This window comes from Aptenodytes patagonicus, chromosome 2 (genome assembly GCF_965638725.1).
Source record: "Aptenodytes patagonicus chromosome 2, bAptPat1.pri.cur, whole genome shotgun sequence".
Taxonomy (NCBI): Eukaryota; Metazoa; Chordata; class Aves; order Sphenisciformes; family Spheniscidae; genus Aptenodytes; species Aptenodytes patagonicus.
The window spans coordinates 170,893,651-170,919,202 of record NC_134950.1 but is presented as its reverse complement, the minus strand read 5'-3'; the positions used below and the strand labels follow the sequence as shown (position 1 = coordinate 170,919,202).

At 44.6% G+C, this 25,552-nt stretch overlaps 1 protein-coding gene across 1 annotated transcript in view; it reads right to left on the bottom strand.

Annotated features, from left to right (window-relative positions):
* Positions 1-12,465: 12,465 nt before the first annotated feature.
* PTH1R (parathyroid hormone 1 receptor) overlaps positions 12,466-25,552 on the bottom strand; it is a 135,167-nt gene continuing 122,080 nt past the window's right edge. The window contains exons 12-13 of the mRNA XM_076332093.1: positions 24,265-24,306; positions 12,466-23,238 (exon numbers count right to left, since the gene is read on the bottom strand). Of these exons, the coding sequence (XP_076188208.1) occupies positions 22,876-23,238; positions 24,265-24,306 (405 nt within the window). The 3' untranslated portion in view covers positions 12,466-22,875. The remainder of the gene's footprint in view (positions 23,239-24,264; positions 24,307-25,552) is intronic.

Here is a 25,552-nt window from a genome sequence, read left to right as displayed (position 1 = left end):
AAATAGCCTCTTATAGATTTGTAGGGTTTAAAGCAAGATGGGATAATGAGATCTTCAAATCTGACCTCATGTATGCCATTGTCCTTCCAGTTTCACAGTCATCTCTGCGCTGACTCTATTACATTGGGTTTGATGACAATAAATCTTCTGGAAGAGTATCGAGTCTTATTAAAATCTGTGAGTCAATTCTGTAGCTGAAGTTCCCAGAACTGATTCTGATTTAGAGTCATGCAGAGTTTGATGCCATACTTAAAGTAATAATAATGATAATAATAAATTTTTTTTCTCTTTTTTTTATAGTACTTTTTGAGATCATTAAAAATGAACCTCTGCTAGGAATCATCCTGGCTTTTAACTAAGTGCACTCTCTGCGGTCAGTTTAGAGACTGGAAGAAACACAAGCCTTATTTTCTAATCAAATTGTTTTTGCAACCCAGTGGGGCTTGCTGTTGCTTGCAGCTTTTTGCATCTTGCAAAAACCCCCTCTTTTGTGACACTCCCTAGGATTTTGGTTGAGAAGCCACCTCCCAGCCAGCAGCACATGAAAGGGCTGGCATATTCATCTGACTTTCATTAACCCCTGAACCCAAGCTGGATGCATTCGGTAAAGCTGCTATTTTTTTTTACCATCGCACTGAGACCTGTTGAATTCTCTCTGTTGCTTGGACCTGGCATCTTTAGTAGGTGAGTGGTATCATAAAATATGCTATTAGTCCGCAACGCCGCACACCTCGGTGTCATTCAGAGTCTTCACATAGACTTAGCTCACAGGCAGGCTGTGGAGGGAATTACTGAATTACCCATGCATGCAGTTGCCTTGGCAGTAATCCCCGTGGTTGTAGCTTTGAATCACACTAGAAACAGCTCATCCTTCTGAGGTAAATTAAGTTCATTACTCTGTAAAGGTCATTTTGACGGAACTTCAAAAAAATGGAGGCCTGTTTTCTTGCTTTCTGTAAGAGATTAAGACTCGTTTCTCTTCCACTTTCCGGCATCTATCAGAGTTGGGATTCACCGGTGCTAAGTACCTGATAAACAATTTGGAGACGGTTCTTGCACCCTTAGCCTCTTGCCTCTCCTGAGCCTGGCTGCTCAGGAGCCTCATTCACTGCTGAGGAGCCAAGGTGCAGGAGATGGGGGGGGTCATCCACAGAGGCCGTGGGTGATTCAGATCCTACAAACTTGCATCCAGGCCTCTCAACTTTATTTTTTCTTGACAATCTTGCACAACGAGTGACACACTGTTTAGCACAGCCCACGTGGCTGTGTGTCTGTGTTGGAAGAATATGGCTTGTAAAGCACATTCGGATCATTCAGGCAAGTTTCCTCAGAAGTACTTTTACTTCCAATTATATAAAAGTGCTGAGGACTGTGGGCTGAGCAATCCCAGTTCCCCAGAGTTCACCTTCCCACCCAGCAGCATCATATGCTCCAAAGCTGCGTAGTTCTCCTGAACTGATACAAGAAAGAAATGCATTTCCTCATACGGATCTTAATTCTCTTTACAGAGACTGTAAAATAAAAGCAGTTAAGGGACGAAAGAGGAAAAAGCACTCCATGGAATATTTTGATTTATCTGAAGTAGTTTAACCATCAGTATTGAAAGAGACTTTTTTTGGGTGCTAAACTGTTTAAGAAATGCTTTTGAGATCTCCTGAAAAATGAACAAAAAGGCTGTGCTCTCTCAAAGGGATGCTGAAATGTGTGAGGGCATAGAACTTCATTTTTCAGTGGCCAGACATTTCTCTTCCTAGAAGGCAATAATCTTGGGGTAGCTTTTTTGTTGGGGATCTGGGATTTACCTAGAAGCTAAAGAAATGGGATATGAATGTAGAAAAGGAGGAAGCTTGAGGGACAAACAGAGAGGGGAAGGAATTCACGTAGAAAGTATGAAAGTATTCAAGAACCCAGGGCACTGCAGTATGTGCCCATGCAATGTGCATGGCTGCTGGAAGAAACCCCCTCCCAAATCTTCCTGTCCTCTGCAGACAACATTTTGGAAGCTTCCTGGCATTTCCCACTTACTCTGGTCTATGAACCAGCAAATCCGTGTGAAATTCACGACTACCATCTCCAGACTCTACACTGCTCACCAAAGTTTGTGAACAGCATCCAGGCAAGCGAACTTTTATTAAAGGAATGTTCACCTGACCAGAAAAAGGTTCATGGACAAGGAAAAGAATAGATTTGGCTTTTCTTTCATTTTATTTTATTTTATTTTATTTTATTTTATTTTATTTTATTTTATTTTATTTTATTTTATTTTATTTTATTTTATTTTATTTTATTTTTATTTTATTTATTTTATTTTATTTTATTTTATTTTATTTTATTTTATTTTATTTTTATTGCCTCTTTGGGATTGTACAATAAGGTTGTCACATAGGGATATGGGACACTAGATAACTGGAGTCATGTGGATGAAGAACAGAGGCTATGTTGGGATCAGTCACAGGGAAGTGCAGAACTGTATTTCAGTGTGGTTTTCTGCATCCCTACTACCTCCTGGGCTGGGACTACGACAGGAATGGGGTAATTAATGGCTGTTTGAGCTGAACCCAAAACAGGACTGCAAGTCTGAGTTCCTGAGCTCCCCATGAGACCCATAGGGTTGAGTTGAATGCCCATGGATCCACCAGAGGCCAGTTTCAGCACTGGTCCAAACAGGAATGGCCTTGATGACGCATCACGGGCTACCATCTACTTGTGCACATCTGAGTCTGGTCTGTACAGGCAATGAAGTGCACCACCTACATCTTAAGCTGCCGTGGACCGCTTTCTGGGAGACAATTTGCATGTGTAGGAGACATGGAACATGTTACCGTGTCTCAGCTCTGTACACGTGGTGTGTCTTGCAAAGTGCCAGCTGAGTGCACAGGGTTTGACACAGTCCTGCAGTGCTGTCTCAGCAGGAATTGTGTGCCCACACAAGCTCATGCTGTATTTGCAAGTCATGAAACACTCACCCACAAGTTCACACTATAAACATATCACTCTGGCAGGTGGTGGGACAGCCTTCCCACTGTATCAGGCACCCTGAACAGAAAAAACCCATGCACACGTGAATAAAAATGTCTTAGACCCACAGGGACACCACATGGGGTTGAGGAGAAACTGCTGTGTAGCTTTGACATTCAAAAATAAAACTTTTCAGCTTTTGCCTTATAGAAGTGAAATGCTCCATTATAAAGTGACTTAAAATTCAAAGTTGAAGCATCAAGAGCAGGGCTGGAGTTATTTAACTCCAGGATTAAATTAAATATTGAGTTTTGTGTCAAATAAAATTTCTCAGATTGACCCAAAATGGAAAGTTCAGAATTAAGTAATTGTCAAAAAGCATTTTTATCTTGTCTGCTGATTTCGTTCCTCCCTCCTCCTTCCCCTTTTTCCTTAGTTTTCAACTCAACCACTGAACCAAAACTGCCATTGTTCATCCAGCTCCATGCCAGCATTTGCAGAGGGCTTGCAAGAGAAGTGTGGAGAGGGGCAGCTCACCCCATTCATCTTAGCAATGCATTAACATAAATCTGGGGTGATAATGCATGTGTCAGCACAGCAAACTCTTTCTTCGGCTTCTCAAAGGCAATGTGGAGATGGGGGGATTATGTTTTTGAGGTCTGCGCTGTGTATCTGTAGTGACAACACTCTTTGTTTCAATATCATGAGAGGCATTTTTGGAAACAGAATTGTGGGCGAAAGCAGAGACAGTACGAAGAGCAAAACAATAGCGTTAAGTCAAAGGAAGCTGAAAACCAGACTCAGCAGTGGTGAGGAAACCAACAACAACATAATTTAGATAAGAGCATGTAGCTGCAGAGATAGTACAGATATGGGCATGAGCTGTAAGATCCTGTACAAGGCAATTTGGCCAGCCAGGAGCAACCACAAGAGAGGGTTAGTGTGGTTTGAGTCAAAAGAAGTGACGGATACTGTCTGAAAAACTTGCCTATGAAAAGAAATGGCCTTACTCGAGGGACAACACTCAGAAAAGCTGGCTGACCTAAAATTGTTAACCCTGTGAGGTTGGCTGGTTCTCACGTTTGTGTTTGCATGACAGGCACTGGAGACAGGATGGTCTATGCTGAGTGAAGCTGGCATTTGCAATCACACTGTGCTTCAGGTGCAAAAGTAAGCAATGAATTGAGTCACCAGGACTCTCTTCTGTTCCTGATACCCTCAGGACACTGAGGCACCAGTTGTCCTGAGATCTGACTCCCCCCATGAAGAAAAAATCTGTAGATGTCTAGCAAGATCCTTCAAGGCACCTCAGGTCGCAGAGGGAAAGCCCTGGAGTAGAGACAAACCCAAGGAGGGTCCCTGAGGAACTCATTTTGGGTGGCATCTCTTTCTGATGGCTAAAAGCAGGGATCTTGATTGTAAAGCAGAGGTACCTTCTCTGTCCCCTTTGTCTCCCATCTAAAGCTTTCCCTAAATAATTCCTCCCTGAGCTTGCTTTCCTCTCTTTCTCTGTGTCAGACTGTTCCTCTTGCATCTTCACTGTGACACAGAGGAAGGAGATGATTATACAATAATAATTGTCATTCTACCAATCAGACTTAATAAGCATTATGATAAGAGCATTTTAAGCACTCATGTATGAGAGCCCTCTAATCATTTGAACTGGATATTGATGCCATGGTGTGCTGAAAACCTCTCATGTAGACTCCTCTCAACAGACTGCCTATTCTTAACAGATCCTTGTCAAAATGAATGAGAAAGACTGAAAACTGAAGGGGAGCAGGAGGATGACGTACAATCGATTTAAGTTGCAAGAAATTTCTGATTAGATAACAGAAAAAAAAAAAAAAAATTACAGTGACAGTGGTCAGAAAATGAAACAGGGGCCCAGAGGTTGTGGAATCTCCATTCCAGGAGATACTCAAAACTCAAGAGAATGTGGCCCTGAACACACTCTGAGGTTGGTTCTGATGTTAAAGTTGGCCCTGCTTAGAGCAGGTTGTTGGACCAGATGACCTCCAGAGGTCCTTTCCAACTTAAATTATCCTACAGGAATGTAACAAACCTATAATAGGTTTCTTCCAGACTTGCCACCACGCACCCTGCTATCGTGCCCTCTTGGCTGTCTGGGCCTGGGTCTTCTTGGAGAGGACTGTTGTTTCCACTTTGAGATGGAGTAGTGGGGACTGCTGCACACCCAAATATCTCTGTATTGGGAAGTAATGCCAAATCCAACAACACGGACATACGTGGAATGCAAAGCCTAAGAAGATATATGGAGGGATCTGTATATAGATGTTTTCCTATACATATAGGAACACACACACAAACGCACAAATGTATTTATATATATGCATGTAGAGAGAGGAAGACATATGGAGGGAACATGTACAGAGTGGGCCTGGTGTTTGTCAGATGGCTTAGTGTTACCAGACAAAGCCTTGGCCAAGAATTCGGCCATTCTGACACTTTTAAAGAACCCTAGCTTATACCTAGGGGCTTCTTTTTATGTCAGAATGCCTTTCCAGATATTCCCAGTCCTGCTGCTCCGTGCAAGTCCCATTGCAGATCTTTTGAACGTGGGATTGAGCGTGACACTTTGAGGGGAGAGGAATGGGGAAAGAAAAAGAAAATTCCGAGCTGAAGCCATCTCGCCCCAGCCTCATGTCCCTATAAAACAACCAATTTATTTTCCCAGTGAATGAGACCCTCCAATCTCATTACCCATGTGTAAATCACTCTTTTCCTCATGTTGGCTGGTTATCGTTATCTGTGGCTTATGAGTCCAAGGGAACTGCCTACTTGGCATAATAGCCAGCCATGAGTGTCACACTGAAATTTCCAGAGGCGCTCCTTTCCCTCTGAAAAGGTATTCCGTGTGTAAAGCACCAGGGCTAAAAATAAGCATAGTGGGGATGTGATGGCCTCTGGCTGCCCAGGACAAATTGATGGGGCAGCTTGCTTAAAGTCAACCCAGCCTTGTCCTCTGGAGAGAGGATGTGGTGTTTCTCCATCCTACTTAAAATTTCCAATAGTGTCAAGGGACGATTTAGTCGCAAAGTGTGGACCCCCTGAACACCTCCATTGCTACCTAATCCCCCCTAACCAGGGTTTACCCCTGGCCCAGACAATGAATTCTGGGGAAGTGCTCAAGATAAAGTAAATCTTTCTGCCACTGAGGCCCGGTGGGTATTTTTCAGCGTGGAATGAATTTTGGGTCGATTTCTACTTTTAGGCAGAATGCAAGGAAGATCTCAGATGCACGTGAAGATTTATGAAATTGCCTTTACCCCAAACCCATAACAAGATCAGGGAAGATATTGGTGGGAGGGTGAATGAACAAGGCAGGACTGAGCTAAATCCAAGAGAAAGCAAAACCTCCGACCATCGCTGTAATTAGCTGGGGGACTGAGGGAAAGATATATTTTCAGCATGCCTTTTGCAGCATTCCAGATGTTTAACTTTTGATTTCTTTGCAGAAACTTAAGACCCCGTTCCCAAAAACCCCCAGATACTTTTGTCTAGGGAAATGATTCAGAATGCAACAAAGATGTGTTTTCCTCACTGTGCAGATTAGGACTCAGTGGCATCACGCCGGCAGATAGGAGCTGACCAGAAAAATGTGCACAATAATAAACAAGAATAATTGTGTTGGATTGGATGGATCCCTCCGGATTAGACTCGTGTCTTCTTTTCCTTCAGCTTTTTCTTGCCAGACACTCCCCCAAATAACTCTCGCTCCCCTTCAAATGGCATTGCTGGTTCTTGTGAGTTTATTGCAGGTTTCCCAAGAGCTGGCATTTTCCTCTCAGGACTCCACTCCTAAAGTCCTGTGGTTACCAGAGAAGCCAGCTTTCTTTCAAAACCAAAATTAAATTTCCAGTCCTCATGGCTGCGGAGAAAAACTAAACATGGCTCAAGTCTAACCTGCAGTCAAATATAATATGATCTTTTTCTTCCCAAAAGCAAAATAGGAGATCATGTTTTATAGACTTGACTCTGGATTGTTGATCCAAAGCAATTATCAAGAGCACAGGCAAGCTGGCTAATTTTTAAACAGCGTTTGATGAGTTTGTGAGTGAATTTACACACCAGGGTCGCCTACAGGAACCCCGAAGATCCTCTGTATGCTGTGGTCGGGTGTTCCCTTTCCCAGATTTCCCTTCTGCACTTCCAGGGCATGATTCATGGCAGTCACTACTGTTTCTCTGTAAGTAACCAGAAACAGCAGCACCCCCCATTTGGGAAAGCAAGATTTTACGATGGAGATACAGATCAGGGAAGTACAGACGGCATCAGTATCCAGGTATGGCACTATGTAATGTTGGAAGAAGAAGAAAAAAATCATTTAATAATGAAATACCAGCTGCTGTTTTATTAATATAAAATGTAACGTGCTGCCAATTTCTCCAAACACTCCCCCATGTAGAGCAGGCAGCTGTACAACCACCTTTGCCTGGTTCATTCAGGAGAGGGAGGATAAGGTCTGGGATTTTGTTAGGGAAGGGAACAAAGTGGAGCATGTGGCAAAGGCCATCGGCGTGGAGGAGCACATGGGAGGCCTGCACCTGCCTCTCCTAGTCCTAAAGCTGCAGGAGCTCAAGCATCATTATGAAGGTGCAGGTTGAAAACAAAAGGTGGTGGAATTTCAGACCGTGCCTAGTCCAGCTGCACCTCTAGGAAGTAGGTCTAGAAAAATGAGGAGGGACAAACATAAATGATTCTATGATTCTATGATAAAGGAAAACCCTTCCAAAGGCTATGAAACTCACTGGTACCCTTGAGCTCCAACTACCGGGTGTACCTCCTTCGCTTGCTTAGCCTCCAGGTATGTCTGTCCCATTGCAACCTTCCTTTGTGGGCAGCAGAAGAGCTTTGGGGCAGGGAGGCACCTCCTCCACGTTGCAAAATGGGAGAAAGATCCCCAGAGTGCATTCAGGAGCTGATGATGTGCTGACCATAGCAAAAGCAGGAGGGAAGTGTTTCAGCAAGACTTCACTTTACCTTCTTTTACCATGATCACACTCACCAGCAAGGACCTTGCTTCATGCCACAGACCTTTTCCACTTTAAATCTTCTCCCTCTTTTCCTACACCATATCCTGGCTGGTAGCCTAAGTATCTCCCTACCAACTGAGGTTGCGATATGCCTGTGTAAATCAACATCATCCTTTGGAGCTCAGTGACATTATGCTGATTTACTTGCGTGCAGGGTCTGGCCATGCCGTTGTGTGTGTTTTAAACAAGATGTTCCTCAGGCTTAGACATAAGTGAATAAATGATGCCTGACATTTTGGAGAAGCTCATGTTCGCTAAAAACATTTCTTGTTCCAGCAGACTCACCCTGGTCGTTTATTCAATTAGTTCCTCTGCATGCTTTCTCCTGCTCCCTTCATCTCACCTCGGTACTATAATGCTTCCAGGACACTCATGTTCAGAGATTTTACTTCACATGTGAGCTAAATCTTTCTTGGTCCCATCTCAGGTTCCTTCAGCACTTTCTCTGCAGATATTGTCTTCTAACTGAACACTCAGTGTATCTGCAGTTATCTACTGTTAGGTAGGAACCAAGCCATGAGGAAGAGTTGGGTTTGCATCTGGTCAGTGATATCTCTCCCATCCAGACATGGCTCCCTCTCTTCTATTTGGAAGACCAGTATCTCGTGTGTTTTCAGTATCAGGGTTTCTTTCCTGTTCTGTCACCCCAGCGCCTGATGGAAATTGTTGATATTCACTGCTGATCACTCAGATTTAGACTACAAGGTCATGGTATGGGAGAGAGGCCAGAGGATTGGCTTGGGCTTGTCTTATCTGGAGCTGTCATGGGTAAAAAGTAATTCCTACAGTTGGGTAGGAATGATTTCCCAACGACAGCCTAACTCCTGGGCTCTCTCACAGTGAGGGATCTCATGTGCCAGATAAGCCTTTCAGCTCATGACCCCCAAAAGGGGGCAATTCAGCCCATTGGAGATTTCATTGCTTAAGAGACTGGCTTTGTATCCAGAATGATGCCATGGTTCCTCCAAAAAGGTTAATGAGAGCTGGTCTGTTCAACTTCTGGTGAGCTAAGATGTCCTACAGAATTGCTTATTCCTTCAGGAGAGAGGAAGGACTGCGGCAATGTTGGGGGAGACTTGAATAGAAACCTTGCAAAAGCAAGCTTGAAATTTAAGGTTGGAAGGGACCCTCCATTTAATTCCTTCTCAAACTAGTAGGAACTGTGCATCAAGTAGGAACGAGAAGCCTTTAAAAATCAGTTACAGGTTCCTGCTTTATAATGGTGATTTCGCTCCTTTGCTATCTCCCAAGCAGGCCATAAAGCACATTCAACAAATATTACATGAGCTATTTTGATGCTGGAACTGATAGATGTACTCCAGACAGACTCCCGGAGTAGCCCAGCTGACTCACATCCTACTGCATAGGTGGCTGCAACATACCACTTGATGAAGCCCTCCTCCCTCACTGCACACACGCGCAAACCAGCTTGAAACGTGGTTTGCAATACACCTGCTGCTTCAGATAAATCATTCATCATTGTTGCATCCAGTGTTCCTCCTACAGAAAATTTATACAGTACTGCATATAAAAAACAGCTGTTAGCACTTTGGCAGATATCAATCCTTCTTTTCTCCAAAGGGGTATTGCTTCCAAACAGACAAACTTTGGATTTAATTTCTTTTTCTTGCTCAAAGTTTGGCTGCTTATGTGTCCTCTATTTTCCATGGGCAGATGAAGGTACTTCAGCGGAGCTAATATTACTTGTTAATCTTTGTGGCATTCAGTGGAGCACGGAGAAATGGAAAATTCTTTGCAAAGTTTTTGTTCTTCGAGAGAGAACTGAAGAGATTTGGAACTGCCAATTGCTCAGCCAGCAGCAAACTGAGACTTCTGTTTCTCATGGGGGAAAAATATGCATGTTTTTATATCAATCTAGATCTGGCTTGTTTATCTGTCTTTGATTCAGTATCGCTACCTCCTTTTCCAGGTTCACCTAGGTTGCATCTAAGGGCATTTAGCTCTCATCTGCCCCTTGGGTTGAACTGTTGGCTCAAAGTGCAGAAAAGAGTTGGAGCGAAACCGTCTTAACAGTGAGATTTCTGGCAACATGGGTGGGAGTAGAATGGCTAAGTATCTAGGGATATGCTTAGGTGCTCGCTGGGCGAGGGTTACATTTGTGGTTCAGCCCAACTCCAGGCAGAATGCACCCAGCCCACCTTTGCTCTGCCAGCTCGTTGTACCACAAGTCCACTGCAGGAAAACATCATACCGTGCTGGTCGTCTTCCTTTCTTCTTCACAGGCAAAATGATTCTGCCTAATTAGACAGCCCGCATACGATCAGCATAGGAGCTGCCAACATCCCATGCTGCTCTTGCTTCACCTGTGCCCCTAAATGGCCCAGCATAGTGAACCTGCTACCCAAGCTACCCCAGAATGGGATGATGCATAAAGTCACATTTTCTCTGCTTGGTGATGCCTGGGAAGAAAGCAGCTGGGTGCTGCGGAACCAGCAATGCAGGATGCGTGCAGTTGGCATCAGCTGGTTTAATCAACCATTTGTTTGTAGAGCATAGAAGGGCCCCAGTCTCACGTAGGACTGCGTGAAGCAAGAGTCGCCACTAATTTGGGCCCCGTACATAACAAAAATTGAGTGCTTAGTTGTGGACTCTGAAACCATTTAGTTTTGGAATGGCTAAATGAGAGGGGAAAGTTTACAGGAGGAATGAGTTCCAAAGAGTGCTTGAAAGCACTGAGCGGTCTAGCCAGTGGGGATGACATTCTGTAAAGGTCTCCACCAGTTAGATTTTACTGTGGTTTTATTTCGTATTCACGACGAGCAGTGACTGCTCATGCCCAGTTACAGCCTTGTCTCTCTGCGAGGGCAGTGCTCCAGGGAACCACCCTGCACTGTTTGTGCCATGCTGGATGAAGGCATCGCATAGCTGTGAATGGAACGAGGCGCCCCTCCTGACACTGATCCTGTGAGTGTATCAGGTGGCATGAGAGCATCCTTCAAAATAGCCACTGCAACCACATTAGAACAATAGAGCTAGAGGGCACCGTGCTTTGGGACTAGGGAGAGAGAAAAGGGCGGTTTGTCCAATTTGTCCTTTGCCACTGCTTTATTTTTGTTCTGCAATTTTCTACTGCATTCTCCAGCTGATGTTTAGGGCCATGGCCAGAGAGATGCCATGTGCCCTTTTACTCCAGTGAAAGTTAATGCAAATGATGTGGGAAACATTCAGTCTTAATGTGAGATGAGGGGAAGGCTCAGACTTACTGAACTGTATCACCCAAACAACTGTGATCCACACGGCTGGTCATTTACCAGCTTGTATCGGGTCTGAAGTCATCCATGCTGTGCTTGGGAAGAATTGAGGCCAGGACACCTAAAGGTGGATGGGCTGCCGTGTGCTCTGTCCCGTTCCTCTCCATTCGGGTGAAAAAAAGCCTGGCTGAGAGCAAAGATTTGGACTATACCCAGCCTATCTCTAGCAAGAGAGTTCAGGTTAGAACCTGTGAGCGAAGCTGGCTTGTGTGTAAACAATGGGAATGGGATGGGAGTGAGACCTACTCCTGCATCACACCAAAGTGGCATTGTAGACACCCCCCTGGGCTAAGTGTGAGGAGCTCTGTAAGGGTGAACACCTTCTGCAATGTGGTTGTTCTCTCTCCTGGTTGTTACCCGATGTTGATATTGAATTGAGTGAATGGGATCAAGACACCATCTCTACAGTAGCCCACCTCATTCTCAGCCAAGACCCGCAGAGCTCCATCCGGAGCAAGCGTTTGTGCAACTGCCTTTGGTCAGCAGTGTTCCCGCTCCTTGCTGCTGGGACCCGAGCGTTTTTTGAAATCAGGCCAATCCTTCCAAGTTTATCCATTTAAAAAAGCAGAAAATTTTTACTCCCTCTTTCACCTGTAGTCATTGGCTGGCTTTCCTGAAAATATTGCTGGAATGTGACTGCTGCTGGGGTACCCGGCCCACAGAGTGTATGCGATGGGCTAAATGCTGGGGCAAGGAACGCTTTTGCCCAATTCTTCCTCCTGTGCAAAGCTCACACTCGCATCAAAAGAAATGCCATGACTAAACTCTGGGAGGAAAAGCCTTAAATTTCAGCTTCAGTAAATCAGCTTTCTTATTGAGAAGCTGTTAGAGCTAAACCGTGCATAAGGAGAAGGTTGTCAGCAGCTGAATTAGCGTGTCTCCAGAAGCTGCTGCCCAGCGGGAAGCATTGATGGGAGCTGACCAGATTTGTTCCTAGTGCTCCTGAAAACCACAAGTTTAAGCGGGTATTTAAGCCACCTAGTGTGAGGTCTTCCCAAAGGGTTTCCAGAGGCATAGCTCACTCCCATCTTTCTGTATCCTTAATGAACTGGAGGAGCTCATGGAGCTCCTTCTTCAAGAACCCAGAGGAATACCTAACCCGTGTCCATCTAAAGGTGCCCCTGAAGGATTTTTGAGGTTCTGAGTCCTCTAAGCAGGAAAAGACACAGAAGAAATAATTCATGAGAATCAATAAATCAATTTTTATTTTAATTCCCTTTTACATACACCTGTGGTTTGTCATTTTCCGCTTGTTACTTTGGTCCATACAGAAAGCAGAAGTGGAGGAATGTAAACCAAATGCCTGCCTGACGACACACACAAGGCAATGTCCCTGTAACACATAGAAAGAAATCACAGTTTTGTCCTTTAGTTTTTCAGTTTTGTCCCTCTTCTGAAGTGAAACAAGGTCTTAAAGAACACTTCAGTGAAAGCGCTCATGTTGGAGGGGGAAGAACACACCCCAGCTCCTTTCCCTCCTGCTCAGACTAGAAAAAAGGAGCCAACATCTTGAAAACAGACTCCCCGGGCAGAGCCTGGCAGACCGCTGGGAATGGCTGAGTCCTTTTTCTAATGCCCAGATCCCATCACTTCTGGTGACCACCATGGCTGGGTCACCCTGAAGTTGCTGAGACGAAGCAATAAGTTTTAGCAGCAGGTCTCTCTCTTCTTCCATGCCCCAGCTCATGGAGATGGCAAGAGATCGGCATAGTGTCTCTGAACACGGGGATGGGCCGAGGGGATGGGTTTGGGTGATGGTGCTTGGCTATGCCTGTCCTTCCTCTTCTGCCACCAACTGACTTTACTCTCCCACCAGCTCTACCTCATACAACCTGTCCTTTAAAACGTTCCACCTCTAACAACAAGTGGCTTCTTGTTCATCCTTCCCTGCAGCTCTCCAGGAAGAATGATTGATTTAAAGAAACATAAAAAGGTAAAAGCTTGGCCTGGCAAGAAGCAACCAGCTCTGTATTTAGAAGGGCTCATGCCTGTCGTAATGCTGTGGTTTAAATAGATGCTGCTTCTCTGGTGAAGTCATTGTTTTGTCTTCTGTTTTAGGTACCTGAGGTCTGCCTGTTTGGAGAACACCCTTCATTTAAGCTTGTTTTAAGCAGTCTTTCAAGTGGATATTGAATCTCTATTTCAGAGGACGTAGGCCCAGGCATTTTGGAAACCCAGTGCACACTAATCCCATCTATCTCAAACATTTTAATCCCATGCCTTTTTTCTAGCCAAATATCTACCACATCCTAAATCCCCACACGTAGAAGCTGATACCGACACAAAAGCCTAATGTTGTCACTCGTGAAGCATTTCGGGAGAGAAGACTGCCACTCAGACCATCTTTTACCTCTTGATGTCTGCTTTCTGGTCTTGTACTGTTATTGATCTAAAGCAAAAAGACAGCCTGAAATATGGGTGGCAAGTAAGGTTTTGGGAACAGGGGAGGTAATTTATTTGAATCATTACCCTTTTCCTCTTCAGAATTTATGGGTGAAACCCATTCCATGGAAATCAACAGACATTTTGGTGTCGATTTTCATGGGGTCAGGATTTCATCCCAAATTGACGCCAGCACATCGGTGTCGTTGCACACCGCATCACTAGCCCAGAATCATTAACCCTCAGTCTGAGGAAGATAATCAAATACCATCAAATTCCTTAGTTCATGTGCCAGGAAAATTGCTACAGTCACAGGGAGAAGTTACTCTGTGGGACGCAGGAGAAATGGGTCTGAATTCCAGGTTATGTTGAGGTTGTTCTAATGTGCCCCTTTTTTCAGGTGAAAAAAGAAGGGAAAAGTGCCAGTGAGGATGAAGAAGAAGAGAAAGTTGTACTGACTTTGTTACACACCCCCCATTTGCTCTCTCAAGACATCCCCTGTTTAGGAGAGAGCGTAATTGTGCAATAGAGTCTACCTCTGTCAGATCTGTACTGGATAGGGAGGTCTGCCTGAAAAGAAGCCAGATTTATAAGACTTCCTAATTACTTATGATCATCTGGGTCAGTTCTTCCATAACTTTTTCCTTTGTTCCTGGCTCCTGCCAGACTCTGAGCTGGTTTCCAGCCCTGCCCTGCCTCGCTGGAGTCTTGCAAATCCATTCTGAATTAGGACAAAGCTTGTTGCACTCTGTTCTTGCAAACGCTGCCTTTGGCTCCCTTACAAAGCAGCGTCGCTGCCCGTCAGTACTGAATGCCATCAAGAGACGCGGTCAGAGAGGAGACGGCCCCAGGCGGGTGCAGTAATTACCACCTGCCACAGGTGCAAAGGCAGTTCAAGGGACAGTTCTGCAAGCGTGCCCCGAAGCAGCACTCATGTACCAACCTAGAGAAGGATGCAGAAACCACATGAGCAGATCAGAATATTAAACTTAAATTAAACAAGAATATTTAATAGCAGTGTACCAGCTCTAACGCCAAGCCCTCTGAAGACAGTGGAAAGACATTGCGTGAGCTTTGCAGGCCATACTGAACGGCTCAAGATCTTCTATGAGCAAAACATGAGCGAGTTCAGTTGGAAGATGAAATGCTGTGCCAAGGTTTGCAAACCTTTCCCTGGTCCGTGGGAAAGGTTTCAGAGGAACCTTATTTAATATTTCTTTTAATGCTCCCCTGTGACATTCTTTTCCCCGCTTGCCTCCCAAGTCCTGGCAAAATGTTGATATTATCTTGAACTTTGTATACTGCGGGGCTAGCTTAAACCTGGAAGACAGCATGAAAACTTGGAGGATCTGAGTTCACATGCAAGTAGGATAGAAAAGAAAAGAAAGAAGGAACTAAGAAAAATCCCTACCAATTGAAAGAGCTAAGTGTGGCTAAGTGACCACAGTGTATGGCAGTGGGGAGAACAGGCTAATCTGGACAGGAACAGATGAAATGGGATTGTTTTACGTGACAGCTGATGCCTTGGGTGTCCTTTTTTTTTAATCCCAAAGAGCAAGCCTGGTCTCTAATTCTCAGCGGAGTATTTCTGTAGCTAGAGTTGGAAGCTTTATTTTAATTCCATTATGTAAATTGTACATAAGTCCTGAACTGTGGTCTAGATTCAGATCTGTTTTGCCTTGGCATTAGACCGAGTTAACTCGATTAACTTCAGTGGAGTAGCTCCTGCCTTCTGCCAACGAATATAAAATCAGCTTCAGGTCTGTTTCTAACTGTCCTGCCCTAGAGACCGGCTTTGAATGACTCTGTCCGCCCGTTATAGCTATTCTGTACACCACAGAGAACTCTGTCCTCTTGGGAGAAGCCAGAAAGCCAGACACTGCACAGACCCCATCAGAGCACTCAACAGAACCTGATGAAATAAACAAAGGATAACTTATAATCACTATTTTATTGTTCATAATCCTTCTTAAGTGTGGCGTAAAGACAGTGAGTCTTCTCGCTCTCTCTGCCCTTTTCTTATAAATTCACCAAGAACAAAAGACTATTTTGACGGAGCGACCTTCCACCTCTGCCAGGGTACCTGTGCTCTGAACCCCGTGTGATGGGTACGATGAGACTGGGGCACTGTGCAGCTGATCTGAGCAAATCATGTTCCCATCCCGATGCTCTGGATTGGTTTTGAAACTGAGAGTTGAGATTGGCTTCTAGCCATAAAAAACCCCTGAATTTGCATCCAGCTAAAATGGAAAATGAAATGCTTAACCAAGTTCTTTAAATAAATTTTTGGGAGTTGTTTTGTAGGGCCAGTTTGCAAAAAAGAAGTTAAGTGTAGAGAAGGACTCCAACCAATCTGAATTTGGGATTCATATAGAGGGTAGGGGTGTCCACCCTGCTGGTTTCCTTTTTGTGGCTTTCTTTACCCGCTAGGAACAAGCAGCCTCAAAGATCTAAAACGGTTGATGGTCCACCATCAGCCTAATGCTGCAGGTGAAGCAGGTACTTGGGAGTCTGCTAGCACTGCCAAAAGATCACGTCTCAGTCCCAGCTTCAACTGCTGGACTCTCAGTAGAAGATACCTGCTCTAAAATCTCCAAAACCTCCTACAGACCAAAGAGCAGCCCGTGAAGATGTCTACTAGCACTGAGTAAAGAAGCACCCTGATTAGGAGACCTTTTGCCTATTACAAGGCTTGATACATAGCCAGCAAATTAATTTGGGCTTAACCACTAAATGAAGCACATTAGCAATATTTCTGTTTCAGCACAAGATTGCTTGATGTCTCTCAGCTTTAAATGACCAGTAGCTGGTCATAGGCAAAGGTGGGTTCTGAATCGCACATCCATGCGTCTCTCTCCATCCCAACCCATTCACAACGGCCTGTGGAAGATTTCCTACAGAGAGGCCAAGAAGGACATGGAAACACCAAGGAGACCAGATTTCTGGCTCAAACTTTCTGGCCAACTGAGCATTATTGGGGAAAAAAAAAAAAAAGGAATGCCAACCTGCATTTTTTGTTCTTCTTATCCCTTTTGTCTTTTTCCTGAATGAAAGCAAATCCAATCTGCATTTCCCAGGCTATTTTTTTTTTTTTTTTAATCAAAGTGGTGGAGTTATGTTTTAGTATTGTTCAGTTAATTATGTGCCTTTACAACAACTCACCTCCGCTTTGTTTTGCTCTCCCGCCTTTAGCTAAGAACTATGCTTGAGTTTTGATTTTATGAGAGGCCACAAAAACAGTTTGGGTGGAACAGAATAAGCCCAATAATTTTTATATAGACGGCAGGATTTGCTGCCTCAAAACAAAACGTTCCTTTGGGCCAACAGTATTTGCTGTCCAGCAGGTTCAACCTTTCACTTCCATGGGCAAAACCAGGAGAACTGCCTTCCAATGGATGTCCGCAGAGATGGACATGCTCTTCATTTTACTTATACAATTTATGAAGTATTATGTTTTCCAGGCAAATCCAGACAGCCATGGCCAATCATGATGGAAATTTATTTACAGGGTCTTTCACAAACTCATTTCCTTTACAATCTAGTATTTTTGTCACTTCAAGACACCCTAGAGGAATGGGATATAAAATCTACTCTGTCTGGAGAATCATACTGGATGCTTGAAAAGCTCTGGAGCTGGCCAGGGATATCATATAAGTCCTCTGTTTACTCTGCAGAATGTGGCAGCTCATCAGCAATAGCAGTAAAAATAATAATAACAAAAAAAAAATCACACAGAAAACCCGTTCCAGCATGAAGCTCGTTGAAAAAAAGCCAATTTTCCTAGACCTGCCTGAGGGTGCAACATGATCTCTTCCCCAGCAGGTGCTGTCAGCAGGGAGGTGGCATGGTGAAGGCCTACGTTAACCTGCCCACGGCCTTGAAACAAAGCTTCCTCACCTGCTGAGCAGTTTACAACTTGCAGCCATCAGTGCAATGCCGATTTGTGACATAGGATATACAGCTGAGGAGCCGTTACCCTCCAAGTTTGGAAAATACTGTCCCAGATTTTTTTTTTTTTTCCTTTTTCTTCCTGTTACAGCTAAAATGTCATAAAATTCAGACGAGGCCAGAAAGAGAGGATGTGAACCACGTTACTGTTGCATAACTTTCCGTGACAAGGCACAGATTGGTTTTCAGCAAACTCATGGGCACCAACAGGTGGAAAAAAGCACGTACACCAATAAGAAGCAACGCTGCACATTAAAAGACTTCACAGGTTCACACAACCTCTCCCTTAAAGGTCAACTCTTAAAGTGCTTTCTCTCATTTCATGCAGTCCTATCTCAGGTGAAAGAGTCATCGACCACAGTGAGAGATTCAGATGAGTTAAGGGATATACTGATCACTCTCCTCACCGCCAGTAATTCTGCTTGAAGCTTTCTAGGTGAAAGGCGTGCAGAAAAATCAGCCAGTGAAAAAGCCAGAGAACCCAACCTATAAATAAGAAACCTTATTACGAGGTTTCTTAACTTTTTGAAACATCAGAACCTGACATTTAAAAACTTTTAAGCCAGCCATTGAGTTTGTCAAAGCAATAAACAGGAATAGAAATTGGAGATCTTCCCTCTTAATGTATTTTCACAGTTTAAAAAATGGAAAATTCTTACCAGCACTGTGGATGTTCTACGATTTTCAGCCAATTGCCCATAAACAGATAAATGAAGCCAATCCCTGGCTGAAGAGTCTAATTTTGGGAGATCTTTGTGAACTGATTTGGCTCTAATATGTATCAGACAAGAAGAAGCAGAGCTGAGGAATGGTGAGGAATAGGACAAGACGTGATCTCATCTGAACCAAGACCAAGCAGTATACAGAAGGTGTAAAAACACTCATCTGCACATACCCAGGCAGAGCAGAAATGACAAGGCTGCTGCCAAAAGTCATCCTTAAGAAACACAAGACTGAGGAAGACTTAACAGCTCTGTGTCCTTCCAGAAAAGAGGTAGATCGAGTAGGAACGACTCACGAGGAAAAGTAGACTGCGTTGCTGTGGATGGGAATAGAAGAGGTGCTGGGCTCGTACCGTGCGATGAACCTGGCAGGGGGTGAGATTCCCTGCCCAAGCCCAGCATCTCTGTTGCGCTGGAGAAAAGCACACCCATCCAAAAGGTGGGCAAGGAGATCCCTCCCCATGTGAACCAGTCAGCTGGGATATTGCAGCGCACAGCTTGGCCTGTGTCAGCCCAGCAGGCTTAGAGAAGTGAGAGGGTCTGTGGGACTCCTGAGTGTTGCCAGCTGCTTTACAGGATGGGAAGACAAGAGGCACAAAGCTGACACCATGGAGGAGGGAAACCTAGAAAAATACAGGCAACCAGCTCCTTTGGACCTTTGCCTCCTGCTAGAAGTGAACTTGAGAAAGTCTCTTTGCCCGTGTGTTTGCTGCACACCGACTCCAAAGTAATCTGCTCTCTCTGCTCCACCGTCCCATGTTGGACCTGAAGCAGGATGGGCACAAACCCTCTCCTGCCTGCAGGGTTCGCAGTGGTCACTAGATGAATCACAGACAAATGCATCCTCACCTCACCACTTTTCTGTTTTCTGTGGCCTTCGGAGCTATGTCTGCACTAGTAAATCAGACAGGAGAGGAACTGTCAGCCCAGGTCGACTCAGACCTTTGGATGGGGATAAAGTGTCCTTGAGAAATGCCCGCATCTCCTGGTGATGGAGAAAGCAAAGGTGACCCCATCCTGAAGCTAGAGGCTTTGGCTAAGCACCAGCAGGATCACTCTCCTTGCCCTTCCAGGGCAAAGTGCAACTGCAAATTGTGGTTCCTTCTCTGTTTCTAGACATCACAGGTTTGATCTCTTCCTTACTAAAATCGGTGGAGGATGTCTTTGGATCTCTCCCTTCCTTACTAAAATCAGTGGAGGATGTCTTTGGCTCTCTAGCTAATAGATCGTGGCCCATACACTCAATCAAGAGTTTGTGATCAGCCCAGGAAAGATAGGAACAGGCTTTGACAAACATACAGTCTGCTGCGTCTTAATGGCAGAGTTATTCCCCTGTTTTGGTATCAGCGTTTTCCCAATTTTTGCATGAATATTGTTCATGCACATGAACACCCAGAAAAAAAAATCTATTATGTATGATTTGTAATTGAAAGGACTAAGAAAAGATTTCTTCCCCTGTACCTCCCTTGTGCTTGTAATTTTTATCTATGCTTAACAACAGTTTTTAGACATTTATTCTAAATAATCCAGTGATGAATGCATTTCAGTGAGGGCTGCATTTTATGAGGGGTGTTGTATTTGTTTATAAATCATTTTATGGCTTTTGCTAATTCCTTGAACTTTGCTAAGTGATTGCCAAATATGTTATTAATCTTGAGTTCTCAGCAACAAACACAAGCAAATAGTGAGTCACTGGTGGGTTTTCTGTCTTTTTTTTTCCTTTGTTCCAGCAGTGAAATGATACTAAGAAATTTCTTTGAGCGAGAAAATCAGGAGGGTCATTGCATCTACTTGGCAGGATTTAAGCACAATGCACTTCTGGAAGGGTGGAAAGCCAGAGCCAGCATATTCAGTGTTCTTTCTCATCGGCGGTTCAGCCACATGGGATGCTAAATATCGCAGCTGTACACACTCTGACAGCTGACTGTTAATAACTTCTGCCCCCTTTGATTGCCTCCAGAAGCCATACTAGCATCTGCGAGGAGAAGGCGAGCAGTGAGTGTAGCTGGGCTGACCCAGATTTCTGCAGAGCTGGTTAGCTCTCCATGCCAAACTTTCACTAGAGTTGACTTCTCTTGCAAGATTACTTAACTTCTCTGTAATACTATTGTTAGTACTGTTATATGAATAACAACAATAACAAAAGAGCATGAAAAATGATTATTCTTTGAAAACCTGACATTTCAATAGCTGCCATTTGGTGGTAAATGGTTATGATGAGTTTTGACTTATTCTAATGACACAAACCAAAAAAAGACCACCACAAATAAATACTGGCTTTTAAAGACCTGCTCATTTGTGTCTGCAACTGGTGGAGAGGTGCTTCAGTGCCTGACAGAGGACTGCCTCTCAGCCACCACACCCTCTACCAGGTCTGAATCCAAAACTCAGGGATGTGGAGGGGAGGAGGTTTTTCACTGGGCTTTGGATCAGGTCCTAACCTGAGAGGTTGTTTAAAGAAGCTGTGGGACACAGAGTCGAGATCCCAACTGCTCCTCCTGGCCTCCTTCAGAGTTTTGGGGAAGTTAGTCCTTAATCTGCCCTCACAAGACCAGCTGATTGCAGTGACTGGATGCATCTCAGAAGTGCTGGTTGATGTGACCCAGCAGCTGTACCTAAAGGATCAGGATAGAGGGTAGATTATCCCAGTGGCCCCACCTGCATCCTAAAGGACTTCTGCAAACTTGCCCAATACTTCTTTCCTATTTCATTTGAGTAAAACAGCCAGGTGAGGTCAAAATGCTTCATGTACTAGAAACTTGCCAAGAAGGAAGAAAAGAAGAAAAAAAAGCACCATGAGGAGATGACTCCTAGACTGCAGCAAGGGAATAGTGATGTTATGACAGGGGCTGAAGAGAGAGTCCAGGCTGGCTCAGCCGGAGTCCTTCCTCTGGGGAAGCACGTGCTGCAATAGGACGTTTGGTCACTGTTCCTAATTTCCCACTTCTGGGCAATTCCGAATCATGCTTGGAAACTGGCAGAGACCCTTCGCTGGATGCTCAGCTGGTGTGACAAGACCCCAGCGCAGTGCACTGTTGGCCCACAAGGATGGTACCTCTTCTTCGCTGCTGAAGACAGGAGGTGTGTCAGAAAATGACCTTTTGGCACACCTTGCAAAAACCACCAGCAAGGGAAATTCTGCACAGTGACAAAATCTCCCTGGTCTCTCTCTCTGGTAGGAAAGAGGCATTTCCTTGTGCTCTTCCCTTCGGAGACAATGCAATAACATTTCCTCATCTGAGCATCTCTAGGCAAACTCAATGACTTTGGTTGGAGTTACGCTTCTTTACACCAGCTAAGAGTCTGACCTGGTGTGCATATGTGTGTGTGTGACCAAACCACGAAGAATAGGAAAGTTCAGAAGATGTTCAGAGGGAGACCATCCACGAGCAATCCCTGTGCTTTTATGCAGCAAATTTTGCCTTCGGATCCCATGAAGGTGGGTTTGTCTGGCTGTATCCAGCAGCTTGTGCTTCTGGGTAATACAGGCAGACTGTTGATGGAGTCTTTCTCCTCATGAGGGTTTGGATGAGTGAAAAGCAGGAAATTCAGCGAGGAGAATGAGAAGCAATTTAAAGGTTTAAAAAATAACTGAAGCCTGTTTCCATGAGCTTCCACAAAAAGGGAGGGCTGAGTTAGCTACCCTCTGAACTGATTTTAGCCACACACATGCACAGGCACACATACCCAAGATCTGCAAATCCCCCGCCCTGCCTCAACCCACTTGGTGGGCCCCTCTCCACTGCTGCATCTGGAAGAACAAAAATGTCGCACATTCTGATAACCACATTTTCCATCCTAAAATTGCACTGGTTTCTGGCTTGCTACTGGGACTCAGGTCAGGGAAAGGACAATAGAGTTTTCTGCCTGCATCCAGCAACCATGAACTGTTAACCCTGCCCACCCCAGAGGAGCATTTTGCCAAGGAGTGAGATTGCCCAAGGGAAGACGTGACCGGTTGTACTGAGCTGTCCGCGTTGAGCGCTTGTCTGCAAGACCGGGCAGCTATGACCCCCGAGGGGTCTTGATCAGTGTTGTGTGTGTTACCAGGCAGACTTGACAGGTAAAGAGCAAACCAAACTGAAGACGTTGATGCCCAGGGTGGCCTGTACCCTCGCAAGAAGGTGGCGCCGTACACTCCCTGCAAGACTCTTGCTTTACTGGGTGAGACTCCCGTCCTCCTTGGCTGCCCACACTCTCCAAGAGGTCCAAGGACCACGTGCTGCTTTGTAACACTCCCTCACGAACTCTCAGTATCTCTGTTGTTCAGCAGGTAGCAAGGCCCGCGGGTCTGGATAGCCCTGCCTCCATTAATACCAGGGAGACGTAGATCACTGAGTATATGTATGTGATCGACAGCTGGCCACATTGGTGGCTCACTTTTTTTCCCCATATAACTTAACCTCTCGTTCCACGGAACAGAGAAACTGTATGGAAACCCTTGGCATCCAATGCGTGGCCTGATATTCTTTTGCCCATTAAATGCTCTCCAGGAACCTTTTTCATCCTTTTGCTTCTTTTTTTCTGCTCCTCTCTTTACATCACTGTCTCTCTTTCTTCTTCAACAAGTACTGTGGGTCTGTCTCCATCGTAAAGCCCAGAGCCATTCAGGTACTCCTCATCTTTGTTGTACTGCTCTGGTCCAGAAGAAGGCATGGAGTTTTCAGAAATGGAGCCATTTTTTACATAACCTGGCAAATTCCGGTGTCCATTGAGGGTCCCTGGTATAAGTCTCGTATTGAGATGGAGGGCAAGTGCCCCTCTTGTGGCTACATTTGTGATACTGGTGTGGGAAACCATTGGTCCATAACTGTAGGTTGTGCTCCCACTTCGTGCTTTCCTTTTAAAGTCAAGTGCTAATGTCCACCTGCTCCATGACTTCTTTATTTCTGCTTGGACCTGAGAGACAAGGGGGGAAAAAAGCATGAGTGGGAGGAGAGAGGGGCAGAAAGTCATCAGAAGGGGGTAGTATCCACAGACAGACTGGGTGAGGAACTCTCTGGAGCGTGAAATTGGAAGGAACAGTAAATTCACATTAAATCTGCCCTTTCCAAATGAAATATTTGACACTGGGAAGCTTGAACGCTTGAAAACATCTAACTGAAAATATGGGTTAACTCTCTCCCGGGGTTAAGGGAGACTGAGCAGCACACTCAGGAGTCAGTCATCTCAATGTACCATAAGAATCAAGTATGAACCACCTTCAGAGGTGCCTGAGTCTCTAGTAATTTCCTCTAGAAAGGAGTTAGCTGACTACTTTAGACTGAGTGTCCCACTTTTAGATGGCTAAATTTAGGATGAGATCAAATCCCCTTATGGTATGGATTTCATCTTGGTTTTATGCTGTAGAACATAAACACATTTGTAGTTGCATTTCCCCTTAAAGTCCATAAACTTAGGCCAAACCAGCCTTATGCTGGGCCATGAAAATAGCTCTGTTCTTTCCCGGTGCACATCCACTGACCATCTAGTTTCTTAGTTTGCAGCCATAGAGGGAATTAATGGAAACAAAAACATTAAAGCATATCACTCTGGAAATAGAAGGAAAGGTCAAAAAGGTCTGGGCAATCAAAAGAGCTTGCTGGCGAGGCAGCTACTCTGTCAATCCACTTTTCTTCCTGCCACAGATCTGAAATTAAGCAGCACTAAACAGCACTTGTGCTGGGAAAAGAAAAAACACATTTATTTTCTCGATTAGCTGCTTCCAGTAGTTCATTTATTGGTGACACGTAAGACCTGGATGTCTTACATGACCAAAACCGAGGGTATGAACTTTCTATGTGGACTGACAGATCTTCCACTGAGTGCAAAACAGGGTTGCGTCTCAAGAATAAGTGGGGATATGCTGATGTGCACGCACTTTACCATCTGTGTGTGGAACTAACCTAACAAAGGAGGGAAATAATTAAGAAGCTGGTGACTTACCTCTCCGTTGCAAAAACAGTATATGATGGCAACAAAAAATCCCTAGAGGGAAGAAGAAACAACATATTAATGTTAATCTTGCTACATTGCTTGAAATGCTAAGGTTAACATATTAATGTTAATCTTTTCTGACGGTGCTGCCCAGTGTCCCTGTGTTCCTCTGAAATCAATGACGTTCATAATATGCCGTACATAACATGCGTAAGAAACCTTGCATTGTTCAGTAGTGTATGAGAGACAGATAAACACAGCCATTTCCCTGCAGACTATTGACAAAGTAGGTAGACTATATAAGCCCTCTGGGTCATGGTTTAGCTAAAAAAGGTCTATTTTCACCCCCGGATCTTTTGCAAAGTTTCTGAGATGGTGATGGGTGCCTGGGAAGGTGCTGGGGTCTCCCTCACTGGAGGTGTTTATGTACATGTTGGATAAACGTTTCCAGTGTTTCACATGTACCTGATCCTGCTGCAGGACGGGAGGGTGGAAGTTAATCCTGATGGGACTTTTCCAGCTCTGGCTGCAAGAGGAGCAGCCCATGCGTGGGGCAGAACTGACTGAGTGGGGCCAGCAAAGGAATTCAGATGTGAGAAAACCATCTACATCTTTTTGTTGGCCAATAGTTTACCCAGGTCTTGCTGAGGTCACCCACTATTTTATCCCATCTGCACCCAACAGGAATTGTGGAAGCACGTGAATGCAGGCTTGGTCCCCAGCTCCCTTACAGCTTCTCTAAACTGTCATCTGGCCAGACCCACTGTCCACCTTTCATAATCCACGCTGGTCAACCATGACGATAGGTAGTAGCATGTGAGCCAAAAGTTAATCTCTCAGGGAAGAGTGTGCAGTGACTATCAAACACTGCTCTGCGTGTAGAGTTGCGTATTCTTGCTGCTGTGTCTTATATAGGACCAGTCCTGTAACTGAACCTGCCTTTTCCCCAAACCTAGAACTGAGGAATCCATTCACAGGACTGACAGACAACTTGAGACAAGCAAGTTGGAAGCTAATGTGAAACAACATGTCTCTGTGGATCTCTACCAGCTTACGTCTAACTTGGATCTAAAGGGATTTATTTTGTGGGGCAAGTTATCTTTCAACAGGAGTATTTTTTTTGTTGGACACACTGAGCCTTTATATGTTGTGTTTTGCAAATATAAAACATACTTGATGCTAAAATACTGTCAAATCACCTTGTGAATGAAATCTGGTGTATTGTAAAAACAGCCCTGCTTCCAAAGACAACCTTGCGCGCTCATTTCCCTCCTCTCCCCGTTGAAATTCTCACTGT